At 44.8% G+C, this 17344-nt stretch overlaps 2 protein-coding genes across 2 annotated transcripts in view; one reads left to right on the plus strand and one right to left on the minus strand.

Annotated features, from left to right (window-relative positions):
* Positions 1-681, minus strand: part of LOC120914000 (extracellular calcium-sensing receptor-like) — a 44396-nt gene extending 43715 nt beyond the window's left edge. Inside the window, exons 1-2 of the mRNA XM_040324830.1 lie at positions 649-681; positions 352-414 (exon numbers count right to left, since the gene is read on the minus strand). Coding sequence (XP_040180764.1) covers positions 352-414; positions 649-681 — 96 coding nt within the window. The remainder of the gene's footprint in view (positions 1-351; positions 415-648) is intronic.
* A 2841-nt stretch (positions 682-3522) lies between these two features.
* LOC120914847 overlaps positions 3523-17344 on the plus strand; it is a 61789-nt gene continuing 47967 nt past the window's right edge. The window contains exons 1-2 of the mRNA XM_040325556.1: positions 3523-3582; positions 13915-14421. Coding sequence (XP_040181490.1) covers positions 3523-3582; positions 13915-14421 — 567 coding nt within the window. The remainder of the gene's footprint in view (positions 3583-13914; positions 14422-17344) is intronic.

Consider the following 17344-nt stretch of genomic DNA (forward strand, 5'->3'; position numbering starts at 1 on the left):
TGAGCAGGCCGGGTCGGGTCACTTAGCTCTGTGCCCCTGGTCAGCATGTCCCTCTCCATCCACCAAAGGACCTGATTAATCAGGCCCTTTGCCAGTCTCCTTTGCTCCTCCCCCATTGGTTCAGGTCATGAGCCACGGAGGCGCTGTAGGCTTCAGTGGGGTTGAGGGGGCCCTCATTAGAGCACTAGCTTCCCGAATCATCTGGAGGCTCTCATCCTCCACCTGCCTCATGCGCCTCCTTCGGCCTGGTTTCCTCATCTGGAGGGGAGGAACTTGGCTGGTGGTGCTGAGCCTGGGCCTGGGGACCTGCTGAACGCCACTGGGCCCGGCCTCCTCCTGGCTGCCTCTGACCCCTTCCACCTGGCTGACATGTTCCTCATCAGGAGCTGCCACCTCCTGGCTGGTCTGTTCTTCCTGTGTTAAAAAAGGCACAATCAAATCACACACATTTTCATGCTCGAGACTGTTTTAGTTTTTCTTCATTTAACTTGAACAGACTCTCCTTCTGACCCCTGCAGTTGCCATCCCTGACACCTATTTGTATGCCCTCGACTTTTTTTTTTTCCCAGCTTGGCTTTTAGTTTACAATATCAAGTCAATAAACAAACAATAATTAGCAGCCCAGAAATATGTTGGAAACTACTATACCTCATCAGTGAAGACTCGCATATCTGGGTCCATGTCAGCCAGCCCCTATGCAGACTCTGCAGGGCTGTGTGGATCTGGGGAAGTTCCACTGGAAGGAAGCGTGGAAGGAAGGCTGAAAGGAAGACTCGAAAGTGATTCCCTGCCCTCCATTTGATCCCCAAAAAAGCCATCTCCTTGAAGTACCACAGCTTGGGCTCCTTTGGGTCACTTGCTGCTGCTCCTGATTTTTTTTTTGATCTTTGTAAGATCTTCGATATGTGCACCTGAGGTTCGCGATTTTATCCTTGACCATGTTGTAATTGCAGTCCGGAACCCAAGTCTGCATGTAGGTTGCTATCTGTTTCAGTGCTGCCGTTCTGAGGTCTTTTTTGTGGTAGGAAGGGTCCCTTGTATTTCACAGGATGGGCATTTCCCGATATTTGTGGATCAATCTTAGAATATTATCCGGTCCATGGAATTGGTCCATCCTTATCCTTATTATTTCTTGATATTTTTCAAATTTTAGTCTAGATTAACAAAAGATAAATAAACAGAAAACACAATTTAAAAAAGGCTCAGCTTTGACATTGTCAGAATATGTGCCCAAAAATGTATGACCTATTATACCAACACAGTGTCTCCTGCTGCTAAAATGCTGGCCAGCTCTGCCCCATTGTTGTACCAAAAATTGATTTTACATGCAGACCCTTTGGTTCCATTTCACTAAATACGTGCCATTTATAACCATCCACAATTATTATTAATGATAGCATTCATCAAGGCTCTATTTCATGTGTAGATATCATGCCCCTCAGCATTGATGACATAAGACACTTCCTAATTACCTCTGTCCAACCAACACAGAACAATACTTGCATGATCTGAATACACCAGACAAAAATTAAAAAGAGGTAGAGCATTCTTCACATCTAGATTTTGTGATGTGTCCAAGCATTTGGAGAACAAAATACCATTTTGGTCCCCAAGATACATAATAGCGTTAAAAGGGTGCAAACAACAGACAAAACCCCCATCCCATGGCTCTCAAGTTTCTAGGCCTCTGCTGATCCCATGTTCTAATTTCTTACCTTCGTCTCTGTAGCTCCTCGCTTAGAACGCTCGAATAATCTCTGCGTAACCTACATAATCACGTTGTTTTCCTTTTAAACACTCCGCGTATGCATGAAACGCCGCCCTCGTCACCTTTGCCATGCCCCTAATCAATGTGAAACGGAAAGATGGCGTTAACTCTGTAGCTTCTATAAACGCTCGAATAATCTCCACGTAACCTACGTAATGACGTTGTTTTCCTTCTATACACTCCGCGTATGCATGAAACGCCGCCCTCGTCACCGCCCATGATGGAACATTTCCTCTTTTCCATGCCCCTAATCAATGTGAAACAGAAAGATAGCGTTAACTCTGTAGCTCCTCGCTTCTATAAACGCTTGAATAATCTCTGCGTAACCTACGTAATCACGTTGTTTTCCTTCTATACACTCCGCGTATGCATGAAACGCCGCCCTCGTCACCGCCCATGACGGAACATTTCCTCTTTTCCACGCCCCTAATCACTGTGAAATGGAAAAATGACGATGTCACACGAGAGTGCACTAAGCTCTCAGCCTGATAATGAAGGGACAGAGGCAGGAACGTCCCGATCCAGGCCCAAACGCTATAAGGCCACTAATATGGCTTTATAAGAGATGGTGGAGTTAGTTAACATACTGTGGAGGAAGGACTACGACGGGGAACATGGCCCATACAAGACCCCTAACCGTAGAAAGGCGAAAATTATGGACAAGGTGGCGAGGAGAATTCATGAGATGTTTGGTGTCACCAGATCAAAAGAACAGCTCCGTAAACGTTGGTCGGACTTGAAACTGCGGGAGCCACATCAGTTTAAGAAGACGAAGAAAATTATTAACAAAAGTACATCTTTTTTTTTTTGGGGTCAATTGTCTTTATTAATTTGTTGGCATGTATATTTCTACATCTGCCTCCTTGGCCTGGTTGTACTTTTGAACACATGTTGAAATTGTATGTGTTTTTGGAAACTAGCTATCTTTTTCAATGATCGTAATAGTAAACATCGTTCCATCACATTGTTTCTCAGAAATCCGATGTTGGTCCAGGAACAACACACCTGGACATGGCTATCTGGCAAAAAACAATGTTTGTAAACATTGGGGAAAAGAAGATGTTTTTTTTCTAAATTAATAGAATGTGAAAGGCAAACAGGATTCATTCTCAACAGTGATAATAAGCAGCTGTTTTCCCATCTGGAATCAAGAGCACCTGTGTCTCCCCAAAAAAAAAAAAAAAACTTTTTTAGGGTCTCCGAGAAAGAATTTTTAGGGGGGACATCCATGTGTGTCACTTCGCTAAAAAGGGGCAGGATCAGAGCTTGGGCTATAAGTCATATACAAATGTAGTTTGGGCTTGGTGGAAGAAGACAAAAAACAATAAAAATGTAAAGCATCTTCTAAGCAATGTGTGCGATTTCTGCTCTCCAATATCTGTGTGCTGATGAGTATACCTTTTGTTTTGTGTTATTTAGGGGAAAGAAGACGACAGCATTTGGAGGAGGCAGGGAGGGCCAGACACGCCAAAAAAGACCATCTCGGCATGTGGAGGAGGAGGAGGATGTGGAAGGAGTGGTGGAAGGAAGAGAGGAGGAAGAAGCCATTTTGAAAGGAGGAGTTATGGAAGATGAAGGGTAAGTTGAGGAAGAAGAAGTTGGATTTATGGAAGATGAAGGAGGATTTATGGAAGAAGAAGGAGGATTTATGGAAGATGAAGGAGGAGTTGTTGAAGATGAGGGTGAAGTTGTGGAAGAAGGAGGAGTTGTCGAAGATGAGGGTGAAGTTGTGGAAGAAGGAGAAGTTGTCGAAGATGAGGGTGAAGTTGTGGAAGAAGGAGGAGTTGTCGAAGAAGGAGAAGTTGTTGAAGTTGGTGAGGTGGAAATGAGCAGCCCATCAGGTCAGTGTCACCCCAGCTTTATAGGGTATGTAGATAGGCCTGCAAAATAATATATATATTTTTTTTAGGGGATGAAGATGGTGTTCCGCACATTTCACGTGCAAGTGCACAAATCATAATACAGCAGATTATGGAGTGCAGCACAGAGATGGACAATATGAGGCAAAGGATGTTAGTCATTGAACAGAATTATAAAAATATAATCGACATGATGGGCCGTGTCAAAGACCGAACCACCCCCCCCCCCGCCCATCCCCCGCCCTCCCCAACCATTTTGCTTGATTTTAAAAACAATACGCCAACATTTGAAGATGCACACACAGTGTGTCAACATGTGCTATCTGCCATCACAGAATATCGATTGTCTGTGCTTTGTGGGTACAACCCCCTCCTCGATTCTCAAGTAGTTGAGAGGAAGTGTTTGCACCCACAAAACACATACATTGATTACCCATGATGGCAGATAGCACATGTGGGCATTTGTCTGTGTATCTCTGTTGAATAAATCACATTTGGCGAATTACACTGAATGTGTGCATCTTCAAATTTTGGCGTGTTCCGGTGTGAAATCACACCATGACTGTTGTTGTGAATAGAAAAAAGTTTGAACTTTGTAAGTTCTATTGTTTGTACATTTTAACATTTGTATTAAAAAAAAAAAAAAGTAAAATCAACAACCAAATAAAAAAAAAATAAAAAAAATAAAAGAAAATAAAATATCTTAAAAAAAATAAAATATTTAAAAAATATATATATATTTGATAATAAAAAATATCGGCAAAAAATATATATATTATTGAAAAAAATATAGATATATTTAAAAAAAAATATTCCAAAAAAATATATATGAAAAAAATAACTCTTACAAAATTGTTTAAAAAAAAAAAAAGCCAGGTTTTAATCAAAAAACCCAACATTTTGTGGGTAATGAACAAGCTGCAAATTTACATCAAAATCTGAAAAATTAGTGGCTTCTTCTTTCTATGCTCAATACCCAGTTTGTAGATGAGTGAATAATGTGCAATTGTGGTTATTTACTAAAACATGAGAACTAAATTTGGCACTAGAAGTGCACTAGTTAGTTGGAGAACCAGGAAGACAGATAAAAAGACAAAAAGCAATAATGACAAACAACTGTATAAAGTCCAATGGTCAAATTATTTATTATTTCTTGGAATATTTCTTTCTTTTGGGGGCCGAATTAGAAAAAAATATGATCAGGCATAGCAATGGCCCCCCGACCCATGAAGTACTCAACATATTTGTCGCGTACCTCACGAGCAGATTGGGTGGCCAAGCCAGCGCGACCAGTGTCCAGCCCAGGAAGGGTATCTGAGGGTAGTCCTGCCTCAGCACCAATGTTGGGTAGGTACGCCTGGGAGTGCCTGCGTAAAAAATTGTGCAAAATGCAGCAGGCAAAAACAATGGTGTTCAATTTATATTCTGCCAGGTGTATCGCTGTCAGGAACAGGCGGAACCGGCTGGTGAGTATCCCAAAGGCATTCTCGACTACCCTCCGGGCTCTGGCCAGCCGATAATTGAACACCCTCCTCTCTGAGGTGAGGGTCCTCTGGGGAAAAGGCCGCATGAGGTGAGGTCCAAGCCCAAAAGCTTTGTCCGCTAAAAAAACAAACGGAAGTCCTTCCACATTGTCTTCATCCAGTGGCAGTTCTAGACCACCAGTTTGTAGACGCTCGTAGAATTCAGTCCGCGCGAACACTCCCCCATCAGACAGCTGGCTGTTCTTCCCCACGTCCACATACAAAAATTTGTAGTGTGCCAACACCACCGCCATCAACACGATACTATGAAAACCTTTATAGTTAAAATAGTAGGACCCCGAACGGGGTGGCGGCACTATGCGGACGTGTTTCCCATCTATTGCTCCACTGCAGTTAGGAAAATCACACCGCTGGGCAAATTGGAAAGCCACAGTCTGCCATTCCTGTGGCGTGGAGGGAAGCTGTGGGGACAAACAAATAAAGAAAATTAGTACTTTGGCACATAAACATTGCAAACATAATCCAAAAAGCATCCTTGTCCAACATCACAGTATTCAAATTGCGTAAACAAATTGTGCAGTGAGTATTTCTGGCCACAAATATATAGGCCCACTTAATTAACAGACTCCACACCCCTCTGATGGGGAGATAACCAGTTTTAGGGGGGGAAGAACTACAATGGAGTAGACCAAAAAATGGCAGTAAAAAAATTGGCTAGGTGTGTTTGTCCCTAGGATAGCATGCTGGACAGGTTAATAGTGGGTAAGGTAAAAAATATGCAGGTAGGCCAACAAAAAGAACATGTAAAGCTTATCAACATGCATAGGGAGAAAAGGGAACGTTCAACACACAGCATATTACAATCATGGTTATTGTGGAAAAATATAAGAAATACAATACTTTAGCACACATTATTAAAGACAGATTGTGATGTTCAAATTAGGAAACTTACCTTAAGATACTCCTCCTGCAGAACTTGTATGATGGCAGAACATGTCTCCGGTATGATGATCCCAAGCGCCTGGGGAGAGATGCCTGTCGAGAACTTAAGGTCCTGCAGGCTCCTCCCAGTCGCCAGGTACCGCAACGTGGCAATAAGCCTCTGCTCGGCTGTGATGGCTTGGCGCATCACAGTGTCCTGCCTCGTGATATAGGGGGACAGAAGATCCAGCAGATGGTTGAAAACGGGGTCGGTCATACGGAGAAAGTTCCTATAGTCATCAGGATTATTCTCCTGGATTTCCCTAAGCAGAGGCATATGAGAGAATTGGTCACGCTGGCTCAACCAATTCTTGGCCCAGGAACTCCTCATCCCCCTGTTCCTGGCCAAACTACTGGATCGATGAGCAAATCCAGAAGCAAGCCCATATCCAGCACCAACTTGCGTAAAGTGACGCTGCTGCTCCATCATGGCTTCAAACCGGCCGGCTTGTCAGTCAAGAACGCACTCAAACAGAAAGCACACCCAAATCCAGCACTACCTGCAAAGAATGTGCGACAAACAGATACGAGCGGACAGGACGCCACTGCAAAGCAGAAACGACCTGAAAGCCTGTACCTGATTGCCAACTACGATCCCGCTAGCACACACACTGAACCAGAGAATACGACCTGTAAAGCGCGGAGACTGAAAAGCGCGAATCGGCTCTAATCAAACCTTCGCTAACATGAGGGAACGCGTAACTAGCAAAAGCGGAACAGAGGGCGGCGCCGTTGACTTTGGTCTTTCCCTTTATAGTGACATCGTACGTGGTTTACGTGCCCGCATGGTGGACGCAACAGCAGACCAATGGACAATTCAGCCTTGTCCGCTGGAAACTGTCCGTCGGACAGGTTTCAGCGGACAGATCCAGTCGTGTGTACGAGGCCTTAACCTCCTGGGCGGTGTTCCCGAGTCTGACTCGGGGTGAGATTTTTGGGCTAGGATCGGTAACCCCGAGTCAGACTCGGGCTCGCCTCGCTGGATGTACAGGGAGTTTTACTTACCTTGTCCCTGGATCCAGCGATGCCACCGCGCTGTGTGAGCGAGCAGGACCTCGCTCGATTCACACAGTGCCTCCGTGTGACGCCGATCTCCGTTCCCTGCGACGTTACGACGCACGGGGACGGAGAACAGCGCCAAATTCAAAAAAGTAAACAAACACATTACATACAGTATACTGTAATCTTATAGATTACAGTACTGTATGTAAAAAAAACACACCCCCTTGTCCCTAGTGGTCTGTCCTGTGTCGTGCATGTCATTTTATATAATAAAAACGTTTCTTTCTCCCTGCAAACTGTAGATTATCCATAGCAACCAAAAGTGTCCCTTTATGTCAAAAATAGTTTTAGATCAGCTAAAAAACAGCGATAAATTATAATCACTTGCAGAATTGTGCGATAGCGATTTGTGGGGAAATTCGTCATAAAAAAAAAAAATAATGACAGCAACAATTCTGCAACTGAGCAAATTTCAGTGATTTTGATTTGATTACATTATTGAATAATTTTTATTATAATTATATTATTATTTGTTATAATTATTTATAATTATTTATTATATTATAATTTATAATTTTGTTTTTAAAAAAATGTCATACCCGGGATGCCTATTAGAAGCTTGTTTGGTCAGATTTAAGTGAGTTATTTCTAAAAATGACAGACCTACAATATAAAACGCCAAATTTCCTTGCAAATAATGGTACCGCTTTCAGCATGTTTTTTCTGAAAGAATCATACCGCCAGGGAGGTTAAGGACTGGTATAGGTGTACTATTGTTTGGTGTGCAGTATATAGGGGTGTAATACACTTATAATATACTTTCAAATATAGAAAGCATATTATAGTGGATTTGTATTGTGCAGCATTGTGACTGGCGGTGTATTTGGGTACTGCAGAATATTTTTTTTCTGTTTTGCTGCTTTATCTCTTGCTACACACAGTGACAAATGATACTAGAAAAAAAGTTTTATAACTGGTGTGATACATTCTGCTTTTTGTCAGTGTAGAGAGAGGTTGCTGTGTGGAGCAGGGACCGACTGTAGTGACACAAATCGTTAGCTAACAGGTCCACAAAAGTCCTTTTAAGGACTCATATAGGTGTACTATTGTTTGGTGTGCAGTATATAGGGGTGTAATACACTTATAATATACTTTCTAATATAGAAAACATATTATAGTGGATTTGTATTGTGCAGCACTGTGACTGGTGGTGTATTTGGGTACTGCAGAATTTTTTTCTGTTGTGCTGCTTTACCTCTGCTACACACAGTGACAAACGTTACTGGAAAAAAAAGTCTTATAACTGGTGCAATAAACCAGTGGCCCCCCAAAACCGCAGATTGAAGCGGGGTGTTATATACCTTCTTCCACATATACTGCGCTTCTCTAGAGACTTTTGTCACAGGGTAATTTAAAAAATGACAGGCAGAGGAAGAGGCAGGCCCTTCCGCGGGGGTGGTAGGGGTAGGTCAGGGGCACCAGGCCAGAGCCAAAGTGAGACGTGGCACAAGGTGCATTCGATTACGTCAGAGGATGCACTAGAATTGGTTGAGTGGTCCACCACCACCACCATATACCCTCCGCTTGAGTCACAGGAATTATTTTCCGATCCATCAGAAGACATTTCCGATGTGCAGCCATTCTTCGCATTGGATCAGGAAGAGTAGGTAGCAACAGCCGGCACTCAGCAGTCTGACGACAGTACCCAGATCAGCCCAAGGAGGTTGATGCCCGCTGATGTTGCCTACTCCGAGATCTCTACTGTTAGTGGTGGGGAAGGTGATGTCGATGATGATGTGTCTACAGACGTAATATGGGTGCTCACAAGAGAGGAAGAGGAGGGGAGAGCAGAGACGGAGAGATGGACCAGCAGATAGGGAGGAGAAGCAGGCCGAACTTACATTGCACAGGAGGGACAAACCAGACTCCTAATGTATCAGGAGCGAGCCATCAACCATGTACGGTCACATCTGCCGCTCCCAGGATGTCGGCCCATGACTCCGCAGTGTGGGCTTTTTTTAACGTGTCCGCTGCTGACAATAGTGTTTCCATCTGCAGCCTTTGCAGTCAACGCATAAGTCGCGGTAAGCCCAACACTCACCTAGGGACGACCGCCTTAAGAAGGCACCTGGCCTCCCATCACCAAGCCCAGTGGGAGCAACGCCATCAGAACCCACAAAGCCCCACTCCAGGCTCTCACCGTCCAGCCTCTTCTCCTTCTCCTCTATACTCACAATTGTCCTCCACTCCACCTTCCATCATGCCGTCCTCACATTTTTCTGCAAAAAGGCAGGCTTCCGTGGCCCAAATGTTCGATCATAAAAAAACGATGACGCCGGATAACCCTCTTGCCCAACGGTTGACCGCTGGCTTGTTGGAACTGATAGGCCGCCAACTACTGCCATATAAACTGGTGGAAGGAAATATTTCTCACAGAAGGACATCCCATAGCTATATGGCCATGTTCAGCAGCAAGTGAATGTATCTCTGGCACACAGTGTAGGTGCCAAGATATATCTGACCACAGACACATGGTCTAGCAAACATGTGCAGGGAAGGTATATAACTTTTAACTTTTAACTTGGGTGAACCTTCTGATGGCCGTCAAGCATGTAACCTGTGGCACCCATGTAGATTTGGTTTTACCGCCACAGATTGCATGCAGGCCTGCCTCTTCTTCTCCTCCTCCTCCTACTCCATTCTCCCTCTCATCCTTGGCTGACTACTCCTTTTCCGATGCTACCGTCTCTTCCGCTGCACCGCCAAAATTTCCCAGAACCTATTCGACATGCCAGGTGAGACATTGCCATGCTGTGCTGCGTCTGTTGTGCCTGAAAGACAAGAGCCACACTGGTCCTGCACTCCTTTCAGCTTTGCGTTCACAGGCAGATCAGTGGCTAACACCGCTCAATTTGACAGTCGGTAAAGTGGTGTGCGACAACAGTGCCAATCTGCTGAGCACGCTGAAACAGGGCAAAATTACACACCTGCCATGCATGGCACACGTCCTGAACTTGGTCGTGCAGCGATTCATTGCCAAATACCCTGGGGTCCAGGACGTCTTGCGGCAGGCCATAAAAATCTCGGCCCATTTCAGAAGATCTTACATGGCCATGTCTCGCCTTGCTGACATTCAGCGGCACCGGTGACACAACCTGCCCGTCAGACGTCTTATTTGTGACTGCCCAACTTAATGGAACTCAACCTTGTATATGCTTGGTAGGCTGCTCCAGCAGAAACGTGCTACATGTACGGACTCTGCGGCAGGACAGGTTCTAGGGAGTTTTTTTTTTTCACTGCGCCAGTGGCTGCTAATGCGCGACTCATGCAGACTTCTTCGGCCATTTAATGATGGTCAGTCGCAGCCAGGGTGCCATTAGTGACATCGTACCTTACGCCTTCTTTCTGGAGCATGCATTGCGTTGTGTTATTGATCAAGTCGAGGAGGAGCAGGAGCAAGAAGATGAGGAAGTCGCAATGCTGGATGAATTCCCAGGGGGGCTACTCCACCTGAGACAAGTCAACAACGGGAGTCTGAAGAGGAGTCAGATGAGGATAGTGCCGGGGCGGAGGAGGAGGAGCAAGAAGAGCATGCTTTAAACCTTTCTTGGATCCCTGGTGTTGTCCGTGGGTGGGGGGAGGAGAACGAGGACAACATTATCCTGGATGATGAGCAGGAGCCAGGCCAGTACAGCGCTTCCAGTTTAGTGCAAATGGGGGCCTTCATGCTCCAGTGTTTTAAAAGGGACCCCCGTATAAAAAGCATAAAGGGCAAGGACCAGTACTGGGTGGCAATGTGCTTAGACCCCCGGTACAAACAAAACATGGTGGAAATGTTACCACCATCACAGAGGGCTATCAGAATGCAGCACTTCCAGGCCTTGCTTCGAGAAATGCTGCATTCTGCTTTTGCGTCCACTGGCAGAGGAATTTCCACTCACAGAGAAACAGTTTCGGGTACCAATCCAACAGCGCCTGCAAGAAGAAGGCGGTTTGAAGATGTCTTGGTCACTAATGATATGAGATCATTCTTTCAGCCGACCCATCGACAGCTGTCCTCCGGATCCAGCATCAGGGAACGCCTAGACCGACAGGTGTCCGACTACATCGGGTTAATGGGCAATGTGGACGCAATGAGAAGTGATGAACACCTGGACTACTGGGTGGGCAGGCTTGACCTCTGGCCAGAGCTTGCACAATTTGCAATGGAACTGTTGGCTTACCCCTCATCCAGTGTCCTGTCCGAAAGGACATTCAGCGCAGCAGGGGGGTCGTGACCGATAAGCGCACTCGCCTAGCTCACAACAGTGTTGACTACCTCACATTTATAAAAATGAATGAAGCATAGATCTCTGAGGAATTCAACACATGTGACCAGTAGACCATGTTTCATTAAAATTCTGGTGAACGCCTGTGGGCTAATTTTTTGGGCCTGTACTGGCCGACACTTCTGTATCCGGTGAATGCCTAATGTACCACCAGCCACAGAATACAAAGTTGTTTGCTGTCCGGTGAACGCCTGTGGCCGTGGGCTAATTTTTGGGGCTTGTAATGGCCGACACTTACTTCTGTATCCGGTATATGCCTAATGTACCACCAGCCACAGAATACAAAGTTGTTTGCTGTCCGGTGAACGTCTGTGGCTGTGGGCTAATTTTTGGGGCCTGTAATGGCCGACACTTACTTCTGTATGCATTGAATGCCTAATGTACCACCAGCCACAGAATACAAGGTTGTTTGCTGTCCGGTGAACGCCTGTGGGCTAATTTTTGGGGCATGTAATGGGCGGCACTTACTTCTGTATCCGGTGAATGCCTATTGTACCACCAGCCACGGAAAACAAAGTTGTTTGCTGTCAGGTGAACGCCTGTGGCCATGGGCTAATACTATATGTACTCTCAAAGTACCTGAGCTATATTGCCTCTTGTACGCAATTAATACTTGTTACTACAAATACAATATGTATTCTCAAAGTACCTGAGCTATATTGCCTCTCATATGCAATTAATACTTGTTACTACTAATACTATATGTACTCTCAAAGTACCTGAACTATATTGCCTGTCATATGCAATTAATACTTGTTACTACAAATACTATATGTACTCTCAAAGTACCTGAGCTATATTGCCTCTCATATGCAATTAATACTTGTTACTACAAATACTATATGTACTCTCAAATTACCTGAGCTATATTGCCTCTCATATGGAATTAATACTTGTTACTACTAATACTATATGTACTCTCAAAGTACCTGAGCTATATTGCCTCTCATATTTAATTAATATGTGTTACTACAAATACTATATGTTCTCTCAAAGTACCTGAGCTATATTGCCTCTCATACCTTTCTATTAGTTGCCAGTACAACTTGCATATTGTATGTGTATCCTCAAAGTACCTGAGCTACACTATCTCTCGTATGCAATTAATAATTGTTACTACAAATACAATTTACTACGTGCTTGACAGAAGTATAAAATACTTATAGGCCTTGTCCTAATTGTTGAACATGTTCACTCTAACTTTTCTATGCTAGGGTTTGATGCTATTTCATAGCATCTCCCCTAGTGGCCTAAATACATCTATACATGCTAAGGTTGATATGATGTAGAGACGAAATGGGAATGACACATACTATAGAGATGGTAGAGCTGCTCGCCCTGTAGGATAATAGAAAATGGGAAGTTCCCCGTTGGGCTTTTAGGCAGCAATGTCAAAGATATAAAAGTACAGTACTGGTTACTGTATAAAAGTAGTATTTATTAACAAAAAGCTTAGAAGTCACACTGTATAAAAATTACAATACATAAAATCAAGTACAAAGAATCATATTCCATGTTGCAGTAGACATGATGATTACACATTATTATATTACATGATTGTACAATGTTGATCCCCGACGCGTTTCGACCAGTAAAGGTCTCTTTAGGGGGATAGTTAATTTCTAAAAAAGTATATCACAAAGGTATGAAGTTAATAAAAGAACTAGCATGTCAATATACATCACATAGATACGACCATGGGAATATATTTACCGCCAAAACATGGAATGGAAGGTATATGAAGCCGCTGCATAGTCCGATAGGGCCTACAGGTAGTCCCCACGTTCCCGAGGGTAGGGGATCCACCCAAGGGGGGTCTTCAAGGAGCCTCATCAATGACACCCACCCGGTGGGGGGAGGGGAGGAACCGGCACCTGCAATGAGCACCCACAGTAGCCATAGTTTAATTTAGGGAAGGTTAAACAGAGTAATTACAAGTAAACCTATCAAGGTGATGGTTGAATTGTATGTGTGTATACAAAGTGACAGGGCGAAGGCAACTGCAAGTTGCCAATATATAATGGTCAAGGCATTTATAAACGTCCATGAATAAAAAATAAGCGGTAGGAGGGTTAGGATAGTCTCAGAATAAGATGTGTATTACAATATAGTGTGAAAAAATAGAATAAGATAATAAACTGGATAAAGGAGTGCAGTATAGGTGCATGTGACAGGACTGCAAAATAGAATGGTCAGAGGATGAATACTATAGTGTAAGATACAAAAGTGAGTAAAATAAAATAAAAAAATAAAAAAAAATAATGATTCTGTGAAAACAAATGGCATGTGTACCCAATAATGAACTTGGGCAAAATTAGTTGTAAGATAAAAAGATTAAATAGGTGTGAGTGTTGGAAGGTTTGTTATAAAATTATATAGAATAATGAAAAAAGATGCAGGTATTACCTAGTACGGTGATGTAGATATAATGGGTAGTTGAGGTTTGGCTGCAAATTGTGCAGAGCAAGTGAAGACGCAATTTACAGTTGCAGTTGGTTAAGGAAATTGAGGCGCTGGAACGTCAGCATAAGGTAGGGCTACAGACTCTGACCTTCCAAGCGTTGACCCAGAAGAGAGAGGAACTGAAGGAACTCTTTCATTTGGAGCAGAAGCAGTGGTTCCGCATGGTGGCCCAGAGTTGGCATGAATGGGGCAACAAGCCTGGCTGGCTGTTGGCTCGTTCGTTGCAACAGAAAAAATCTGCCACCTTCATCGCTAAAATTAAATCCCCCTCTGATTCATTGGTTTATGAGACATCTGCTATAGCCAGTGAGTTTAGAACATTTTACCAAGCCTTTTATCATGTTCAACATACTGTTGAGGACAAGGATGCTAGGGCTCAACTTATTCAAATATACTTGCAACAAGCCAGACTGCCGTCACTTCCTGCAGACACTTTGGCGGCTCTGGAAGGGGAGTTTACCACCTCGGAACTATGTGTTGCTCTGAAAGCCATGGCTAATGGGAAGGCCCCTGTTACAAAGAACCTCTTCCCCAGTGTGGCTCCTGTCTCCCAAGCACACCAGCTCTAGGACCGCATGGCATCTCTTGGCCTGCATTCCTGCGTAGCCCGTCGTACGCCTACGGAGCACGGCTGGTTCTGAGCCAACATCACCACAGGAAGAGGCCACAGAGGAAGAAGAGGAGGGGGTGAGGGGGTGGAGGAGATAGGTGTGTCACAAGCAGTTGTAGTGTTTTGGAGGCGTGGTGGTGGAACAACCTCCAAAACTACTGTACCTTGACTTGCGTCCTTCCCAGCTGCCAGCAGAGTCACCCAATGGGCCGTAAAAGACAGGTAACGTCCCTGTCCATGCCTGCTGGACCATGAGTCAGCGGTAAGATGCACCTTACCACTGACCGCCCTGTCCAGCGAGGTATGGACATTGCCTTCCACATGCCGGTAGAGAGCCGGAATCGCCTTCCGTGAAAAAAAGTGGCGTTTGGGTACTTGCCACTGAGGTACTGCACATTCCACAAACTCACGGAGGGGGGCAGAATCTACCAACTGAAAAGGTAGCAGTTGAAGTGCTAGCAATTTTGCTAAGCTAGCATTCAACCGCTGGGCATGTGGATGGCTGGGAGCGTACTTCTTTCGGCGCTGCAGCAGCTGGGGCAGGGAAATTTGTCTGGTAATATCAGTAGATTGGCCGGATGTACTACCACTACTACGTTGTGACACACCTATTTCTACACCTTCGGTGCAGGCTGCAGAGAGGACTGGGGGTCTAGTGGGGTTTGAGGTCACAGAAGGGCAAGGGGAGGACCGCTTTGGTCTTTGGTGTGGGTCTTTCTGGTATGCCTGCCAACGAGCTGCATGGCAGGTCGACATATGTCTGGACAAGCATGTGGTGCCCAAGCGGGTGATGTTTTGGCCACGCGAGATACGCTTGAGACATATGTTGCAAACAGCAAAGGTACGATCTGATGGACATGTTTCAAAAAAGGCCCACACCAAAGAACTTTTGCTGTACCGTTGAGACACAGCAGCGCCACGTAATGCAGTTGGTGTACTGCCCTTAAGCTGACCCCTGGAGGGCTTCCTGCCTCTTTGAAGATGTGCCTGTGCCTCGTCCTCTTCCTCCTCCTCCTCTCTCCTACCAGGCACCCAGGTAGAGTCAATGACCTCATCATCCCCTCCCTCCTCATCATCACTGGCGACAACCTGGCAGTATGCTCCAGCTGGGGGAACATCACTCCCAGATTGTTGTCCCTCTCAGCCACCCCCTCTCCCTGGGCTCACATCAATGCCTTCCTCTATCAGTGTTCCGTCATCGGAGTCTTCAAAACGCTGCGCATCTTCATGTAGCATGTACCCAACACTGTGTTGAAACAGTTCGGGGGACTCCTCAGGAGGACACGGTGGGACTAGGGAAGGATTGTGTGATCCCATTGTGCAGAGGGTAGAGGACGCCTTGGCAGCTGCTTTGCCAGACAAACTATAATCAGTCTGTGTGAGAGAGGATGAGGAGGATGAGGACGGCTTGGTCATCCACTCAACCAATTTCTCTGCATGTTGAGGCTCAACACGGCCAGCTCCCGAAAAGAAGGACGAGTGGCCACGGCCACGTGCTGAAGAGGATGCACCACATCCATCACCTGCGTTACCTCTAGATGCAGAGCCTGCTTGCCCTCGTGACTCTCTGCCTCTCTTTGTCCTTCCAGCCATAGTTATGCGTTCAGGTGTTATGTAACAAAATAGTCGCTGTCACACCAACTGCGTTCAGATGGTATTAAACAGCAACCACACAGTAAGAGCGACTTGGCTCAAGTGTAAAGCAACAAAATAGTCGCAGTCACACCAACTGCGTTCAGATGGTATTAAACAGCAACCACACAGTAAGAGCGACTTGGCTCAAGTGTAAAGTAACAAAATAGTCGCAGTCACACCAACTGCGTTCAGATGGTATTAAACAGCAACCACACAGTAAGAGCGACTTGGCTCAAGTGTAAAGTAACAAAATAGTCGCTGTCACACCAACTGCGTTCAGATGGTATTAAACAGCAACCACACAGTAAGAGCGACTTGGCTCAAGTGTTATGTAACAAAATAGTCGCTGTCACACCAACTGCGTTCAGATGGTATTAAACAGCAACCACACAGTAAGAGCGACTTGGCTCAAGTGTTATGTAACAAAATAGTCGCTGTCACACCAACTGCTTTCAGATGGTATTAAACAGCAACCACACAGTAAGAGCGACTTGGCTCAAGTGTAAAGTAACAAAATAGTCGCTGTCACACCAACTGCGTTCAGATGGTATTAAACAGCAACCACACAGTAAGAGCGACTTGGCTCAAGTGTTATGTAACAAAATAGTCGTTGTCACACAAACTGCTTTCAGATGGTATTAAACAGCAACCACACAGTAAGAGCGACTTGGCTCAAGTGTTATGTAACAAAATAGTCGCTGTCACACCAACTGCTTTCAGATGGTATTAAACAGCAACCACACAGTAAGAGCGACTTGGCTCAAGTGTAAAGTAACAAAATAGTTGCTGTCACACCAACTGCATTCAGATGGTATTAAACAGCAACCACACAGTAAGAGCGACTTGGCTCAAGTGTAAAGTAACAAAATAGTCGCAGTCACACCAACTGCGTTCAGATGGTATTAAACAGCAACCACACAGTAAGAGCGACTTGGCTCAAGTGTTATGTAACAAAATAGTCGCTGTCACACCAACTGCTTTCAGATGGTATTAAACAGCAACCACACAGTAAGAGCGACTTGGCTCAAGTGTAAAGTAACAAAATAGTCGCTGTCACACCAACTGCATTCAGATGGTATTAAACAGCAACCACACAGTAAGAGCGACTTGGCTCAAGTGTTATGTAACAAAATAGTCGCTGTCACACAAACTGCTTTCAGATGGTATTAAACAGCAACCACACAGTAAGAGCGACTTGGCTCAAGTGTAAAGTA

This window comes from Rana temporaria, chromosome 1 (assembly GCF_905171775.1).
Source record: "Rana temporaria chromosome 1, aRanTem1.1, whole genome shotgun sequence".
Taxonomy (NCBI): Eukaryota; Metazoa; Chordata; class Amphibia; order Anura; family Ranidae; genus Rana; species Rana temporaria.